The sequence below is a fragment of the Eretmochelys imbricata genome, chromosome 4 (genome assembly GCF_965152235.1).
Source record: "Eretmochelys imbricata isolate rEreImb1 chromosome 4, rEreImb1.hap1, whole genome shotgun sequence".
Lineage (NCBI taxonomy): Eukaryota > Metazoa > Chordata > Testudines > Cheloniidae > Eretmochelys > Eretmochelys imbricata.
In genome coordinates, this window is record NC_135575.1 from 47,596,167 (window position 1) to 47,614,034 (window position 17,868).

Below are 17,868 nucleotides of genomic sequence, written 5' to 3' on the forward strand. Positions count from 1 at the left end.
TGACGAAATGCATCTGATGAAGTGGGTATTCACCCACAAAAGCTTATGCTCCAATACGTCTGTTAGTCTATAAGGTGCCATAGGACTCTTTGCTGCATGTTCATTAATGTTCTTTCAAATTCCCTTTTCCAGATCGGTGGATACCAGTAAAGTAGTTAAGAGTTTGAGTCAACTTCAGTTTCCTTTATTCATTCTTGCTTTTGGAACTTGGGAGATTAGGTTGAACACATCTCGGGTTTTACCTGTACCTTATAGATGTAAAGGTAACAGTTTAGTTAAGTGTTAGCGTGTCTATACTTGTTTGTCTTTCATCTGGGAAAAGTATGTTAGGATTTCAGAATAGCATGTGGAATATTACTGGGGGGAATAAAGGTTGGGTCCTATTCAGTTGTGCATAGGGACTTCATTGATCAAAGTTTACTTTGCTTACAGCATGCTGAAGAAGTTCCTGCTTTTCAGGCAAAAAGAGCCGTAAAGACTCTTCTGTGCTGGTTCAGACTTTTAAGTGGTGGCTTACATTTCTTCCAGTTCTGAAGTTTTCTGACTGTTCTCTGCTGGAGTTAAGTCTTTCATGAAGAGAGCTCTTCAAGCTTCTTTGGTACTGAAGGCTATGAAGAAAGAATAAATTGGGTTTCTCCTTTGCAGCTCAGAGTCAATGGTGACATTGCGGTCCCTTTTTGGTACCTTCTGTCTCGAGTCCAACTTCATGAGAGGCTTTCATCTACATTAATGTCTTACCTTTTCAGCATTCAGATCCTCTCAGCATTCTACTCTCAACTCCCTCTTTTCCTAAAGTATCCAATTCCTAAAGGACCCCACATTCATACAATGTATCTTCCACTGTAAGAAATTAGGGAGCATGTAAACAGTCTCACGCAGGATCTGTCTGAGGGGTCCTGCTGTTTGGTAGTCATAGATTCATAGATATTTAGGTCAGAAGGGACCATTATGATCATCTAGTCTGACCTCCTGCACAACGCAGGCCACAGAATTTCACCCACCACTCCTACAAAAAACCTCACACCTATATCTGTGCTATTGAAGTCCTCAAATTGTAGTTTAAAGACCTCAAGGAGCAGAGAATCCTCCAGCAAGTGACCCGTGCCCCATGCTACAGAGGAAGGCGAAAAACCTCCAGGGCCTCTTCCAATCTGCCCTGGAGGAAAATTCCTTCCCGACCCCAAATATGGCGATCAGCTAAACCCTGAGCATATGGGCAAGATTCATCAGCCAGATACTACAGAAAATTCTTTCCCAGGTAACTTGGATCTTACCCCATCTAAAACCCATCACAGGCCATTGGGCCTATTTACCATGAATATTTAATTACCAAACCCATGTTATCCCATCATACCATCTCCTCCATAAACTTAGTCATTGCCAGTTTGAGCTTCCATACCTCTTCCAGGATGTCTTCAGGTTTATATCTTTCTGTAGTGGCTCCCAATTATAATTCCTTCATTCCTTTTACACCATCATTTGATTTGGTAGAACTTGACATCTTGGGATCATTTCATAAAGCAACTTAATCACCCTAGAGACTTTCCTCTTCCCTCAACCTATCCCTCCCCTGACCTGGGGTACCTAGACAGCCTGTTGCACCTTTTTTTTTTCCTCCCACGTCTCATGCTCTTTATTTATACCCTTTATTTTTGAAGAACTTAACTTTTGCCAAGTACCCTTGGGAGCATTCAGGCACTACGCCTCAGTATACTGAACAATGGAAAGTGTGTTTTTTCTGCTTCTTTTTTTCTCACCTGAGCTTGCATGAAGATATGATCTAGACTGCATGCCTGTGCTTGTGCCTTCACCCTAGGATAGGGTACCTAAAGATTCTGATCTGCTGGGTACCTGAGTAGGAGAAAAAGATACAGATCAGGATGGAGATATTGATACCACTATATGGGGAATCATCCACATGAATGCTGAGAGAATACCATTACCCTCTCATCCATGTAAGAAGGAGAAAAGAAGGATCAGAAAAGGAATATTACTTTTCTTTTTTGCTTTTGTCATTCATTTATGCTAGTTGGGTGAATGAGAAATGAGGCCTCAATTATACTTTGGATGAATGTACTGTACTGATCACGTTAAAGTACTGTTTTATTTGGTTTATTTGATTACCTAGTCTGTTTTTATAACTTTTAGCTCATAAGTAACAAACACACAGTGATAAATATCAATCTTTTTGATAGTAAAATATACCAAATTTTGTAATAAAGATTTTGACAAGGATGAACTTGAATTAAAAATAATTAAAGAAACTATACCCTACACTGGGCTCACATTTACATGTTTCTCTCTCCAGTGAGTATTATTTCAGCATAGAAAATTTGGAAAGAGACTTTTTTCTGAGGAGAAAGATGGACCAACAAGGATTCTTGCCGATTTCTTTAATTGCCAGCTTCCATCGTGTGCAAGCTCTGACTACAAATGTTAACTTAATTTTAGAGGTAAAGTGATTTAAATGCATGTACACAATTTTGCATAGTTTTAAAGTTTATTATAAATCTTGAAAACCCCATTCACCTATTTGCAAGTGGCAGGGTGTAAGTGTTTCTTGTTGAGTGTGGCTGGCCTAAACAATCAATTTCTTCAGAATATAATTTTTTTTTTTTAAAAAAGTTGCCAGCCAATTAAGGCTACACCAAGAACCTTCCAGCTGTGAACAGTATAAACTGATGCAGTGCTGTCTGTTAGCGGATGGCATTGCTGCTACTCATAGCTTTGCCAAGAAGTGGCAAAGTAAAACTAACAAAAGGGCTTCACTATTGCTTTTCAGAAATCTGTGGGCAGTAGTGAAACTGTCAGTTATGTCTGTTTCACATTGCTGTTGGCAAAGCTGCATAGCAATAGGTAGACAAGTATTCACAAAGTGGGGAAAATTTCAAAAAACAGACTGGAGGAGGTGCAGGATAGTAGAAACTTTCCTCTCCCCTTCTTGCAGCAGTCAAGAGTCTGGGAGAAGGTTAGAGGACTGAAGAGCCCTTCCTTTTCATGCCTCCCCTTCAGCATCCAGGAAGCATTCTAGAGGGAGAAGACCAGAATGATGCTTCTCGCAGCAGCTGGTGGGGTTGTGTGGTGAGCTTCAGATTTATCAGATAACTACTATCAGAGACTGATCCAAAAGATGGAGTGCCAAGCCAGAGAAAGCACCTTAGTAGAAATCACTGTAGCATGAGGTAGCCTGGAAACTGCACTGTTCACTGGTGCTAAACCTTATTGGTATGTTCTCTCCTCCCCACCCACCTCCAGTCTAGTAGACCTCCAATCAGTTAGTCCTCCAGCTACTAGGTGTTTGTCAATCTATGCTAACAAGAATTGGGTTACACTGATAAGGATCCAATAAGTAGACCACAAATGGAAAAGTTTTTTAATTCTTTGAGTGACCGCTACACATTCCCACTTTGGGATGCGCCAGCAGTGCAGCTCTGATGGTGGAACGATTCATAGCCATACCCACTGGAGCATTCTTGCACTCTTTCCTGCCCCCACCTTCACTGTGCGTATTCTGAGGATGAGGCTGTAAAGTAGGTGGCACTCCAGCTGTCTGTTCCAATCACAGTTGCAAACAGATTGGAACCTTTCCAGGTCCACTTTTTCAAGTAACCCCGTGCTGTTAGCTAGTTTTAGGAGTAGTTTAATTGTTTTATTTTATTGAAATGTGTTTTGTTTTACAATTATCAGGATACTTATAGGTTCTGCACCCCAGGGTGGTTTCCCATATTCTAAGGCAGATCTGAAGGGAAGGTGGCCAGGATTTAAGATGTGCCTCTTCACCTATTGTCTTTTCTCCATCACTCTTACGAGGTGTCTCATATGCTATCCTAGGGACATTTTCCTTTCCAGTGCACAGTATGCAGGACTTTTACTCCAAGAGCCCGTAAGGAGTGTCACAATCTGCTCCAAGCCTTCCTGCTGCAGGAGGTCCTATAGACCAAGTCCTCTAGTGCTGATGAATCTTGTTCCAGGAGTAAAGAGTGGCCTGCATTGGCCCCCATTCTTTTGGGAACTAAGAGGCAGCATCCTAATTTTCTGTTCAAGATACCATCCTCTGATCCAGGAAGCAGGGTGGTAAAGCCCTTGGTACCAAAGGAGTCTCATTCCTAATGTAGTGGAATGGTCCAGGTGTCAGTCTCAGCAGAGCTAATCGTGTTAGGAGTACCCTTGAATCCAGTACTCCTGGTTTCAGTACCCCTGTCGTTAGGTCCAGTCACTGTTCCAAGTTGCTCTTATTCCTCTGGATTGTGTCCTATAACATCCTTAGATCCTAGACCGAAGCCTAAGGTTGCTGGACAGGGTAAATCCCTAAAAGCATGTTATACTCTTTCTGTAACGAGTGCTACCATTCTGAATGTCTGATCCGATGCATCTGTGCTGTCAGTAGGACAAGTTGGATCTGCAAATCCTAAACAGGAAAAGTCTTCCTTCCAAAGGAAAAGATCCTTAAAAACTCAATATGTCATTATCAGACTTCAGGGGAACTCCAACTTGACCATAATGTTCTTCCTCAGGCTCAGCTGGCTTCAACAATCTATATAACTCCAAATGCTCATTTCAGAATGAGAGCTCTGTAACAGGCTAATGAAAAATTACCTGCCAAGTTCAGACAGCATGTCCTTAAGTTATTTCTCCCAAAAGAGGAGCTCCCGTCTCTTACATGATGGACACAGTCAACATCCTGAAAGGAGTGGCATTCGAGCCTCCACTCCTATCAGTTGGATGCGTCCACTCTGGAATGGGAGTGCACTTCAATGACCTAATAACCCACAGTCATTGGAAGCACTTTGAAAAACAGCTACATATTAGTGTACTAGAGTTGAAGGCAATCAGTCTAGCTCTCAGATCATTTCTGCCTCACAAGACAAAGTACTCACTGACAATTCAACAAGTAAGTTCAGTGTGAACAAACAGGGAGGAGCTCATTCCTCATAACTATGTAAAGATGTTACAGTGCTACAGAGCTGGTCCATCCCTCATATTTAACTGACAGCTCTTCACCTAATGGAAAAAAAACAAGTTGGTGGATTATCTCTGCAGAAACTAAGAGGAGTTAACAAAGGAGTTGGTTTCTAAATACATCAGTTGCAAAGAAAATCTTCACTTTCTGGCATCATCCAAAAGTAGATCTGGTGACAGAGACACGATGCCAGACACCTGAGCTTCTGCTCCATTTCAGATTCATTCCTACTCAGCTGGAGAATAGGTCTTTTTCCATACCTTTACCCATTTTCCTTTTAATCCAAAGAATAAAATGGAAGATAAAACCAGAATAATTCCGGTTGCTCAAGCGTGGTCAAGACAAAAGTGTTTTCCAGATCTCCTTCACCTCTTCAAGATGTATTATACTATTCTCTACCAGTGACCACAGATCTGTTATCCTCAGCAGGATGGCTGGATTTTGATATAGACCTGTGGTACACCTGGCAGCAAGGTCTGTAGGACGCTCTCACTGATTTAGAGAGCCTGTTTGTCAGATGTACAGCACATCCTGGTAAACTCCAGTAAGCAATCTACTCGTAAGTGCTATTACTCTTAAGTGGAGAAGGTCTATGAAAGGTATAGTGTTAAAGGTCTATGAAGGGTTTTAAAGGTTTATGAAGGGTATAGTGCCAGTCAAGGATTCCACGTCATCATGGGACCTTAACTTAGTCCTTACTCAACTTATGAGACCATCATCTCAAACTGAGTGCTTAGTGTTTTATCGATCAATCAAAACAGCATTCATTGTAGCAATAACATCTGCCAGAAGCATAAGCGAACTACAAGCCTTGAAGGCAGAGCCATTGTTCAGTTTTCTACAGAAACAGTGTTCCTTTGTCTACATTCAAAATTTCTGCCCAAGGTGGTAAATGTCTTCCTCTTAACTAGTCAGTCTACCAGTCTTTTTCCCAGATTTCTTGCACATTCAGATTAATCAAAACTGTGCACATCAGATGCTAAATAGGCAGTAGCCTTCTATCTGAAAAAGAACTAGACTTTCTAAAGTCCTCAGATCACTTTGCCTATAACGATTATCTCTGTAAAAAATAATCTTATCACAATGCTTCTCCAAATGGGTTAGACTAAATATGGAGGAGAGTTACAAACTAGCTTCTGCCGCTCTTCCTGCAAGGGTGAGGGTACACTCCATTAGGGCTAAGTCAGTTTCTATAGTAAGGCTTAAACATATTCTCATTATTGAAATCTGAAGAGTTGCAACAGAATGCTCTGTACACATTTACGAAATGTTATCTGCTTGATTTAGGTCTTGATATGTGATGTGCATTTGGTAGGGCAGTACTCACTGTTGAAATAGGATGCAGTGTACCATTTTCTTCAGTTGACAGTACTGCTTATCAAACTACCCTAAGAGTGGGACTGTGTAGAGGTCACTCAAAGAAGAAATGAAGGTTACTCACCTGTAACTGGAGTTCTTCAAGATGGAATCTACACATTCACACTCCCCTCCCACCTTCCTCTCTACTTCAGACTCCTAATTAAAATCTTGGACCTAAGAAAGCAGTGGAAGGAACTGAGCTGACCAGAGGGCCATGTCCCCTTTTATACTTTTGCCCTCAGAACATTCAGGAACAATGAAGAGAAGGATTGGGGGAGGTGTGAGAGCTCTTCAGTGGGCACTGCTACAAGAAGGTTTCATTATGAGTTGTATTGCTAGCGCTTCCCAAAAGCGTGAATGTGTGGAGTCCATCTTGAAGAACTGCAGATTCAGGTTAGTAACCTTCATTTTACTAGAGCAATTGCTCCAAAGCATTTGCTATAATTAAGGTTGCAAAATGGTTTTCATTGATCCTCGGTTTAAAATTTCTCATAATATTCAGAAAACTCCTTTTGTGCTAAAACTTTCCATGCTCGGTTTCTTGGTTTCCTTTTGGGGCAGAAGGGGAAGAATTGAGCTAATTCTGAGCCATGTTTGGTTGAATATCTTTTTTAACAACTTTTTTTGTGGGGGTGGAGGGAACTGAGTGAACTTTAAGTTGAAATTTTGCATGTGAATGGTGCTCACTGAGAGGAGTACCGTCTTCGTAGATTTCAAAACAGTTGGTTTTGATTAGGTATGAAGGTTTAACATGCATACTGTTAAAACATTTAAGTTGTAATGTACTTGCTTCACAAGAGATTCATTGAAAATGTGCGTGCAGCTAAATAGGAACTGGTTGGAAACTTACTGTCAACTTATACCAGTTTCGAATGATCTTTCTTTAAAAACAAACGTGAAATCTTTCATACATAAAGTTGTTCAATTAAAATTGAAGTCACAAAATGAAATGTAAGGGATTCTAGTAAGTGTAAAATAAGGATTTAAAGTTTCAGGTACTTCACCATCTGAGTCATCCTGCCAGTTTTTGTGATTGTAGAATCACACATTTTAAATTTGATTTTTTTTTTAAGAATATGCAAAAATAGAACAGTGCAATAATTGAAAAATTTTGTTATGGTAATTTTAAATATAGGCATCAGGATAAAGGAATGCAAATAGATTTTGTAATTTCATATTTTTAGCTTTTTTTTAACCTGGCTCAGACATGATGGCATTACTAAAAACATTTTTAGATTACAATTTTAACTAACATACACTGATCTTATGGTCATGCTCTGGACCTTTCTTGTGTTTTTTTTTTTTTTTTTAAATTCCCATTCTTAAACTTTCTCTTCTCTGTTGCTGTGTTAAAGAGCCCAACCAACATGAGAAAATGTGCATTTCATTCCTCAGCCTCCATAGTCAAAGTAGACAAAAGGGAAGGATCACCTCCTGTAAATTTCTATTTATTTTTCATCATAGTCATTACTGGTAATAGTCGGTATGAATTGGATCAAGTATGATTAAGCTGGCTGTATTCTGTTAAGGTTTCAACAGCACTATACACCTACTATTTGTGATATGAACAATAATACTCTTAAGATAGGTTTCAGAGTAACAGCCGTGTTAGTCTGTATTCACAAAAAGAAAAGGAGTACTTGTGGCACCTTAGAGACTAACCAATTTATTTGAGCATGAGCTTTCATGAGCTACAGCTCACTTCATCGGATGCATCCGATGAAGTGAGCTGTAGCTCACGAAAGCTCATGCTCAAATAAATTGGTTAGTCTCTAAGGTGCCACAAGTACTCCTTTTCTTTTTACTCTTAAGATAAAGTAGACAAAATGTCCTGTAAATCAGTGATTCTCAAACTTATTTAATCAGGCCACCCTTCTTTGTGTCTGTAGTCATTTATGCGCGCTCTCTCTCTCTCTTCCTCCCCTCCCCCCCCCCCCACCACCACAAGTACATATTTTGCCACCCAACTCTGAAGTGTACATTGATATCACTTTTCACAGCAGATTTAGCACCCCATTGCAACCTTTACTTCTGCGCTGCTGCCGCCATTCCAAGGCTGACAGCCAGAGCCCCCACCGCTTCCCGGTGAGGGATTGAGTGGGAGGGAAGAAGAGCTTGAGCTCTGGCTGCCTCCCAGGGAAGGATTGGGGTGGGGAGGGAGGAAATCCTGAGCCCAGGTGGCGGGGTTCTGGCTGTCCCCATTATCCCTGCCTCCTAGATGTGCACGGTTCTTTTGCACAAGCCCCAGCCACTCAGGGCTGACAGCCAGAGCTCTTCAAAAAAAGAAGAAAAAAAAAAGCACACCACTCATGCCTCCATTGACACATTCCTTCACCTCCTTTGGGAGGCCTACCCCATAGTTTGAGAACTGGTGCTATAAAGCATATAGTATATTAAAAGATGCTAAGTTTACAGTTGGAAGATTAACTCTTACTTCCCTGATTTTATGTGTAACTTAGTGTTACATTTAACTAAATGTATTTGTATTTTCTGTACTACACCAGCATAGTTAAAGCAGGGGAAAAAAAACACCACCTCTAGTGTTGTTTCTATATATAGATTATTTCAATTTTGTGAAGCAAAATAAAGCTATATTGGAATAAAGTGCCTTTATAACAGTGTAATTGTCTGCACATGGGGCTTTTACCAGCATAACTTTGTCAGCAAAAAAGTCACACCCCTTAGCAACATAGGTCAGTCGACTTTTAAGTGTAGACCATGCCTCAAAGTGCTTTCTTACATGGAAGGTAGGAAATGTAAATCTTAAATATGCTTAGTCTTGTTTGATGAAAAAGAAAGAGACCGGAGTCCTTGTATCACTGAACTGCTTAAAACACTTTTAAGTATTAGTGACCCAGTCCAGGGAAGTTCTGTCCAGTTGTTAGTGAGAAGAAAATGCCTTTATGGGGCATAGGCAAATGGTGCTCTAGGCTGAGGGGAGGAATTCTAAGGGTCCATCAAATGAGATCCGTTCTGGGTTGAGGACATAGTTCTTCCTAGAGTCCAATGCTGACTTCTGCTATGGCGAGAGGACTGTCATCTCACTACTCTGTGAAGGACTAAGACCTTGCCATGAAATTATATTTGTGTATACAATAAAAAGTATTCTCGACTTGCAATAATCAGATGTTCTGTCGGACGTTGAAATCACACACAGTGTCTAGCCACTTCGCACCATTGTCTCACGGCAGTCCAACATCCAGGAACTATGGATTGAAGGGAAAAGAGGCAGAAGACTACTCACAAGCACTAAAAATGTAGGGCAAAATATACTACAGTACTTTCTTAAATAACTGTAGGTCCTGTGGGAACTAAAAGTTACAGAAATTCCCATAACATCACTGTATCGCCACCTCAAATGTTTTTTTTTTAAATATGAATCAGACCCTCAAAAATCATAATTGGCTTAAAGTGAGATTTTAAAAATGGGGTTTTTATTTGCCTTCTGGGTTGAGTCTTTAAAATGTAATAGGGGTAACATTTTAAAGCTTTTCTCCGCAACCATGAATGGGTAGGAACTTACTTTCCAAAAAACAAACCCCTCATTTGTGACCACCAGCGGAACATTTCCAATTTTGCGTGGTTTTATGATGGGGGACATTATGTACCAAATAAATCAGATTGTTGTGAATTTGCTCTGGCCCCAACCCCACCGGTACTTTTCCTCCATACATGGCCAAACAGCTCCTTGTTGCTAAGATTAATTTTGGCTCATGAGGATTTAAAGATGCGTCCTGTGACAATTCCTTCCCAATCTGTACATGTTTTATTGCGTCTGACTACACTGCATTTTTATGGGCATAAAACAAAAGGATTAGTGGCAAACAAAATGAATTAACTTTTTTAAAAGTTACTATAATCCACTTGCCTCAATAATTAAGTGTCTTGGTCACAGATTAAAGAAAAACTGTTTGTGGTCCTATTTCAAAAACCTGCAAAAAGAAAAGTTAGGAATTTCTTACTTTGGACATGCCAGGACGTAGATAACAAACGTTACGTTCTTCTTGGGTAATTTCACCCTTGAAAAACAAATCTTTATAAAGGTTAGATGAGTTAACCTTGTTAAAATAATATTGAATGAATTTGCCAAGTAATTCAAAACTAAAGGTTTTAGTATCTAATTGAATTAAGAACTCCTTTGTTGCTATTAGCAGTCAGCATTTTACTTTTTACGGCGTTTCACAGGTTAGCATTTCACTTTCTGTTGTTTCTTATTTTACCTTTATATCCCCCACAAGGCTCCTGGCAGCAGGATGTGCTGAGTTTTCTAGGCGCCTATCAGTCGGTGTTTCCAACTTCCTTACTGCTTGATCTTATTCCTGGCGAGTAGGTTGTGATCCTGCTTTGTCAGGTTCAGTCAGTACTGGCTATTGAGGTCCCTGTATGGGCCACCAGTGTTTCCCCACAAGGATTTGAATTTATTTAGTAATTTAAAGAGATGTCAGATCAGTCAGCTTGGCTGAGTTTTATTAGTCTATTAGACTGGACAGTGAATAACCGATACATTACCACAATTTGTGAGAACCTGTTTTTGCAGCCGATGATTATTTGCTTGCACTGTTTTTGTTCTGAATTTGGCTTATGAATTGACATTCTTTTAGCCCGCCTGTTTACAATTCTCTTCTCTGTATGGAAAAAGAGAAAATAGCATCTTATTTTTCCCATAAATTTCCAGTATATTTAAATGTTTACAGAAAAGAGATAAACAAACATATTAAATTCTAACCTAAGCATATGTTTCTTGTTAATGCATCACTAAAAATAATATATTTTGCTTAACAATTCTTGTAAATTGTCAGATCTTTTCTAGTATTTCTCAACAAGTTATTTTCCCTCCTTTTAGCGTGATTCCCAAAGCACTGTGGGAGTTTGCCTCATAGGTAAGCTATAGGCTTCAAAGGTCAACAAGGCTGTGGCCAGTTAGCTCTCTCCCTGCAACTCAGAATGGAGTTTCCCAGCTAGCAGCAATCATCGCATCCTCCCTCATGTCAAAGGAGAACTCCACCAGCAAGCAGCACAGCTACCCAAATTGTAAACCTATTAGCAAAAAGGGAAAGACAAACCAACGCTGCTGGGCACGCTCAGCAGTTGGTTTCTATCCTTCCATTTCCCTTGGAGTTTAGAGGAGATTAATACCAGTTACCCATTCAGCCTTACACTAACCAACTCCATATGACAGGCCATTCCATTATACAGTCTACCTAAAATTACTCACTTTTTGACTCGGCTCCCTGTCTTTCATCAAGTGCCAAAAATGAAGAAAAAAGTTACACAACTTTGAAATCCTTGTAAGTCAAGCAGTATTGTTTTTGGTATTGTTTCTTGCAACTTTGTCATACAAAATTAACACTGGAAAATAATTGCAAAAAACTACTTTGGCAGTTGCTGAACTTGTCAACTTCATTTCATTGTTTAATTGTCCAGAAAAGCAGTTTGCTTCAGATTCCGACTGAACACTGTCCCTTTAAATATGGAATTATAAAGAATCATCAATTTTGGTTAATCGGTGCTCTGCGTTTGGACTTCAAAAATATAACTAGCAGCTAATATTTGAAACTGTATGCCACAATAATCAAAATTATGGTACTGAAAATAAGTGGTACTGAGTTTTATACTGACTCTTCTAGGTTGTCTTAATTTCAAGGTAAGTTTTCTTTAAAATAATCACTAATTTCTGGCATGCAGGTGTTTGAGAGCCTAATGCTCATTTTCATTGAAAATGTTCCTACTCAAGTCGGAAAGTAATGTCAAGATCTATAGAGGGCAACATAATTTAAATTCCCTCCCAGATAATCATGGGATTGTGTTTTAATTTCACTGAGAGATTCACAAAAGATACGGTTAGCAGCAGTGTTGGCGATGTGTATATTTTTAATGGTGAAACATGTTTATTTCACAGGCCCTAAAGGACAGTACAGAGGTGGAAATAGTGGATCAGAAGATGAGAAAAAGGGTAGACCCAGAAAAATGGCCAATTCCTGGTCCACCTTCACGAAATCAGCCACAAACTGACTTTTCTCAACTCATCAACTGCCCAGAATTTATACCAGGCAAAGCTTTTGGCTCACATACTGGTAAAGGATTTCTTTCATAGAAACATAAAATGTTAGGACAGAAATTGCTGTCTAGTCCAACAAGTCTTCATTTTATTTTTCATTAATATTTGATTTCATCGTAGGAATAGTAAGTATAAAATTCAGCTCTGCTAGTTGGAATGGGAATTGCAAGGCTGGCAGTTTGAAAGGCATAGTGTGCCAGAAGACAGTAAACTTGTGGTTAAGGTTGCAGTTTGGTCTTTTAATCCAACATGTTTTTCCAAGAGATGTGCATGTTTTGTAGAATTACCTTCTCTTTGGTAAATGGAAAGATGTAGAGAGTCATCAGAATTTCAGATGTCATACTGAATTTCTTTGCTTGTCATATTTTATAACATTAACTCTATTAAAACATATATTTCCCCAAAGGAGCCAGCTGTAATATATCCCTATCTATAGGACTACATCTCTAGTGTATGACTGATAACTTTAAACTGATTTCAGAATAATTCATAGATTCTAAGGCCCAAAAGGGACCATTGTGTTCATCTAGTCTGACCTCCTGTATAGCACAGGATATGGAACTTCTCCAAAACAATTCCTAGAGCATATCTTTTAGAAAAACATCTAATGTTGATGTGAAAATTGTCAGGGATGGAGAATCCTCCACAACCCTGAGCGTATTGTTCCAGTGGTTAATTACTGTCACTGTTAAAATTTTACTCTTCATTTCCAGTCTGAATTTGTCTAGCTTGGACTTCCAGCCATTGTATTGTATTGTATTATACTTTTCTCTGCTAGATTGAAGGAGCCTATTAAATATTTGCCACACACCCCCCCAAATAGGTACTTAATCAAGTCTGTAATCAAGTCATCCTTTAACCTTCTCTCTCTCAAGATAAATAGAGTGAGCTCATTGAGTCTATCACTATAAGACTTGTTTTCTAATCCTTTGTTCATTCTGGTGGCTCTTCTTTGAACCCTATCAACATCCTTCTTAAATTGTGGTCACTAGAACTGCACACAATATTCTAGCAGTGCTCAAACTAGTGCCAAATACAGAGTTAAAGTAACCTCTTTCCTCCTACTTGAGCTTCCTGTTTATGCATCCCAGGATTACATTAGCTCTTTTGGCCACAGCATCACATTGGGAACTCATGTTCAGCTGATTATCCATCAGTCTTTTTCAGTCACTCCTTCATAGGATAGTTCCCCATCCTGTAAGCATAGCCTACATGCTTTGAACATAAGAATGGTCATACTGGGTCAGACCAATGTCCATCTAGCCCAGTATCCTGTCTTCTGACAGTGGCCAAACCCAGGTGCTTCAGAGTTAATGAACAGAACAGGTAATCATTAAGTGATCCATCCTCTGTTGCCCATTTCTAGCTTCTGGCAAATAGAGGCTAGGGACACTTCGGAGCATGTATACATGTTCCCAGATGTATACATTTAGCTGAATGTAAAACTCGTATTCTTTGCTTGAACCCAGTTTACGCAACGATCCAAATCCTTCTGAAATAGTGACCTGTTCTCTTCATTATTTACCACTCCAATTTTTGGGTAGTTTGCCAACTTTATCAGTGATTATTTTGTTTTCTTCCAGGTCATTGATAAAATCATTAGTGTAGGGCCAAGAACCAATGACTGTAGAACCTCTGGAAACAGACCTGCTTGATGTCAATTCCCTTTTACAGTTACATCCTGAGACCTATCACTTCCCTAGCATTAATCCATTTAATGTGGGTCATGTTAATCTTGTATCATTCTATTTTTTAATCAGCATATCATGCACTACCAAGTCAAATACCGTACAGAATTCTATATTATGTCAACACTATTACCTTTATGAAACTTGTAATGGCATAAAAAAAAATATCAAGTTAAACTGGATCTGTTTTCCATAAACCCAGGGTGATTTGCATTAATATATTGCCTCTTTTAATTCTTTATTAATAGAGTTCCCAGTTAGCTGCTCCATTATCTTGCCTGGGATCAATATCAGACTGACAGGCCAATAATTATCCAGGTTATCTCATTTACCCTTTTAAAAAGCTCAACATTGGCTTTCTTTAGCCTTCAGGAACTTCCCTAGAGCTTCAATATTTAGTGAAAATCAACATGAACTGTCCAGTGAGCTCCTCTTCCAGCAATTTTTAAAAGTCTTGGATGCAAATTTTTTGAACCTGTTGATTTAATAATGCCTGCCTTTAGTAGCTTCTGTTTAACATCCTCCAGAGACACTAGTGCAGAGGTGGGCAAACTGCGGCCCTCAGGCCACATCCAGCCCGCGGGACCTTCCTGCCCAGCCCCTGAGCTCCTGGCCTGGGAGGCTTGCCCCCGGCCCCTCCCTCGCTGTCCCCCCCTCCCCTGCAGCCTCATCGCGCCACCGGCACAATGCTCTGGGCTGCTGGGCAGCGCAGTTGCAGAGCCGTGGCCTGACCCGGTGCTCTGGCCAGTGCGGCTGTAGCGCCGCCAGCCACCGGTGCTCCGGGCAGGGGAATTGAGGGTGGTGGTCAGGGGGCAGGGGTGTGGGTAGGGGTCGGGGTGGTCAGAGGGCAGGGAACAGGGGGGTTGGATGGGGCAGGGGTCCCGGGGGGGGGGCAGTCAGGAGCAAGGGTTCTGGGGCCGGTCAGGAGACAGGGAGATGGGGTGGTTGGATAGGGCAGGGGTCCCGGGGGGCAAGTCAGGAATGAAGAGGTGGGGGGTTGGATGGGGTGGCAGGGGGAAGTCGGCTGGGAGGTCCGGGGGTGGGCAGGGAGCAGGGGGTGGTGGATGGGGTAGGAGTCCTGTCAGGGGACGGGGGGGGTTGGAGGGGCAGGAGTCCCGGGGGAGCTGTCAGGGGAGAGAAACAGGGGTGGGGGTGTGTCGGATAGGAGGCAGGGGCTGGGCCATGCCTGGTTGTTTGGCGAGACACAACCTCCCCTAACTGGCCCTCCATACAATTTTGTAAATCTGATGTGGCCGTGAGGCCAAAAAGTTTGCTCACCCCTGTACTAGTGGAATAGGAAGAGTGATATGTCCATATAATGAGACTGTGTCATGGTGTTTTGTTTTTTTCCCCATAACTACCTTACGAGCAGGAGCTAGGTTCCTACCAATCTTTGAAGCTCAACAGCTAATAACTGCTTGTCTTTTTTTCCTCTTTGGATGGATTTGAATTTTTTCATTGTTTTTAGCATTAGTATACACCATTCATTATTTAATACCTATGTACAAGAGTGATGATGTCTTATCTATATCTGTTTTGCAGTAACTTTTGGCCTCAGTTTGAAGATGCAATTAGGGTCAGGTTGGGCGTAAGACACCCTTGATCCAGAATCCTTGTTTGTGAAACTCTCCCAGAGCCCCTTGATATAACTGCTTTTTGGCATGCAGCAAATCCTATTTATTTCAATTGACCTATTCTTGACTGTTTTTAAGACAACCCCTTGTATGTTACATATGCTGCCCTTTGCTTTCCCCAGTCTGTCCCCCAGTTGGAAATCTATCGCTTCTGTTGTTAGAGGTGAGTGTCTTAGAGGTCTAGAACCCTGAGCAGTGCAAGCATTTCTCCATCCCATCCATGTATATTCTCCTTCCAGATTCCACCCCATCCTTCAATATGTTTAACTGAATTTTGAAGGAGAAATAAGAGTTCATTTAAGTAGAAATATATATATTTAATTTACAGTGGTTACTTGACAGTACAATTGGTGGGGTAAGACAGTCTGGATTAATTAAACTTCACTAGTAATAATTGTTCAACTGGACGGTGCCTTGTGTTGCTAGTGACTCAAGACAAGTAACTCTTCCTGACCTCATAATGACCACCTTAAATCCTTTGTACAGTTCGGATCATAGGTGTTTCCTCAGCCATCTTTCTAGTTTGTGCCCTAACTCTTTCAGCTTCCAGAGATCACTTCTAAACTGAAGTAGCTTTGGGGCACAAGAGAGAAATAGTGTGTGAGAAGGATTCAGAGTAACAGCCGTGTTAGTCTGTATTCGCAAAAAGAAAAGGAGTCCTTGTGGCACCTTAGAGACTAACCAATTTATTTGAGCATGAGCTTTCGTGAGCTACAGCTCACTTCATCAGATGCATACCGTGGAAACTGCAGCAGACTTTATATATACACAGAGAATATGAAACAATACCTCCTCCCACCCCACTGTCCTGCTGGTAATAGCTTATCTAAAGTGAGCATCAGGTTAGGCCATTTCCAGCACAAATCCAGGTTTTCTCACCCTCCACCCCCCCCACACAAATTCACTCTCCTGCTGGTGATAGCCCATCCAAAGTGACAACTCTTTACACAATGTGCATGATAATGAAGTTAGGCCATTTCCTGCACAAATCCAGGTTCTCTCACTCCCTCACCCACCATACACACACAGACTCACTCTCCTGCTGGTAATAGCTCATCCAAACTGACCACTCTCCAAGTTTAAAACCAAGTTAAACCAGAACATCTGGGGGGGGGGGGTAGGAAAAAACAAGAGGAAATAGGCTACCTTGCATAATGACTTAGCCACTCCCAGTCTCTATTTAAGCCTAAATTAATAGTATCCAATTTGCAAATGAATTCCAATTCAGCAGTTTCTCGCCGGAGTCTGGATTTGAAGTTTCTTTGTTTTAAGATAGTGACCTTCATGTCTGTGATTGCGTGACCAGAGAGATTGAAGTGTTCTCCGACTGGTTTATGAATGTTATAATTCTTGACATCTGATTTGTGTCCATTTATTCTTTTACGTAGAGACTGTCCAGTTTGACCAATGTACATGGCAGAGGGGCATTGCTGGCACATGATGGCATAAATCACATTGGTGGATGTGCAGGTGAACGAGCCTCTGATAGTGTGGCTGATGTGACCTAATAACATCAGCCACACTATCAGAGGCTCGTTCACCTGCACATCCACCAATGTGATTTATGCCATCATGTGCCAGCAATGCCCCTCTGCCATGTACATTGGTCAAACTGGACAGTCTCTACGTAAAAGAATAAATGGACACAAATCAGATGTCAAGAATTATAACATTCATAAACCAGTCGGAGAACACTTCAATCTCTCTGGTCACGCAATCACAGACATGAAGGTCACTATTTTAAAACAAAGAAACTTCAAATCCAGACTCCGGCGAGAAACTGCTGAATTGGAATTCATTTGCAAATTGGATACTATTAATTTAGGCTTAAATAGAGACTGGGAGTGGCTAAGTCATTATGCAAGGTAGCCTATTTCCTCTTGTTTTTTCCTACCCCCCCCCCCCAGATGTTCTGGTTTAACTTGGTTTTAAACTTGGAGAGTGGTCAGTTTGGATGAGCTATTACCAGCAGGAGAGTGAGTCTGTGTGTGTATGGTGGGTGAGGGAGTGAGAGAACCTGGATTTGTGCAGGAAATGGCCTAACTTCATTATCATGCACATTGTGTAAAGAGTTGTCACTTTGGATGGGCTATCACCAGCAGGAGAGTGAATTTGTGGGGGGGGGGGTGGAGGGTGAGAAAACCTGGATTTGTGCTGGAAATGGCCTAA

The 17,868-nt window shown here is 40.9% G+C and overlaps 1 protein-coding gene across 7 annotated transcripts in view; it reads left to right on the forward strand.

Moving 5' to 3' along the window:
• Positions 1 to 17,868, forward strand: part of LARP1B (La ribonucleoprotein 1B) — a 127,822-nt gene that overhangs the window by 53,608 nt on the left and 56,346 nt on the right. For all 7 annotated transcript variants that reach the window (XR_013345919.1, XM_077815205.1, XM_077815206.1 and 4 more), the window contains exons 8-9: positions 2,309 to 2,453; positions 12,219 to 12,393. Coding sequence is in view for 6 of the 7 variants with exons in the window: in XM_077815205.1 (XP_077671331.1) it covers positions 2,309 to 2,453; positions 12,219 to 12,393 (320 nt within the window). In the remaining variant the exon portion in view is untranslated. The remainder of the gene's footprint in view (positions 1 to 2,308; positions 2,454 to 12,218; positions 12,394 to 17,868) is intronic.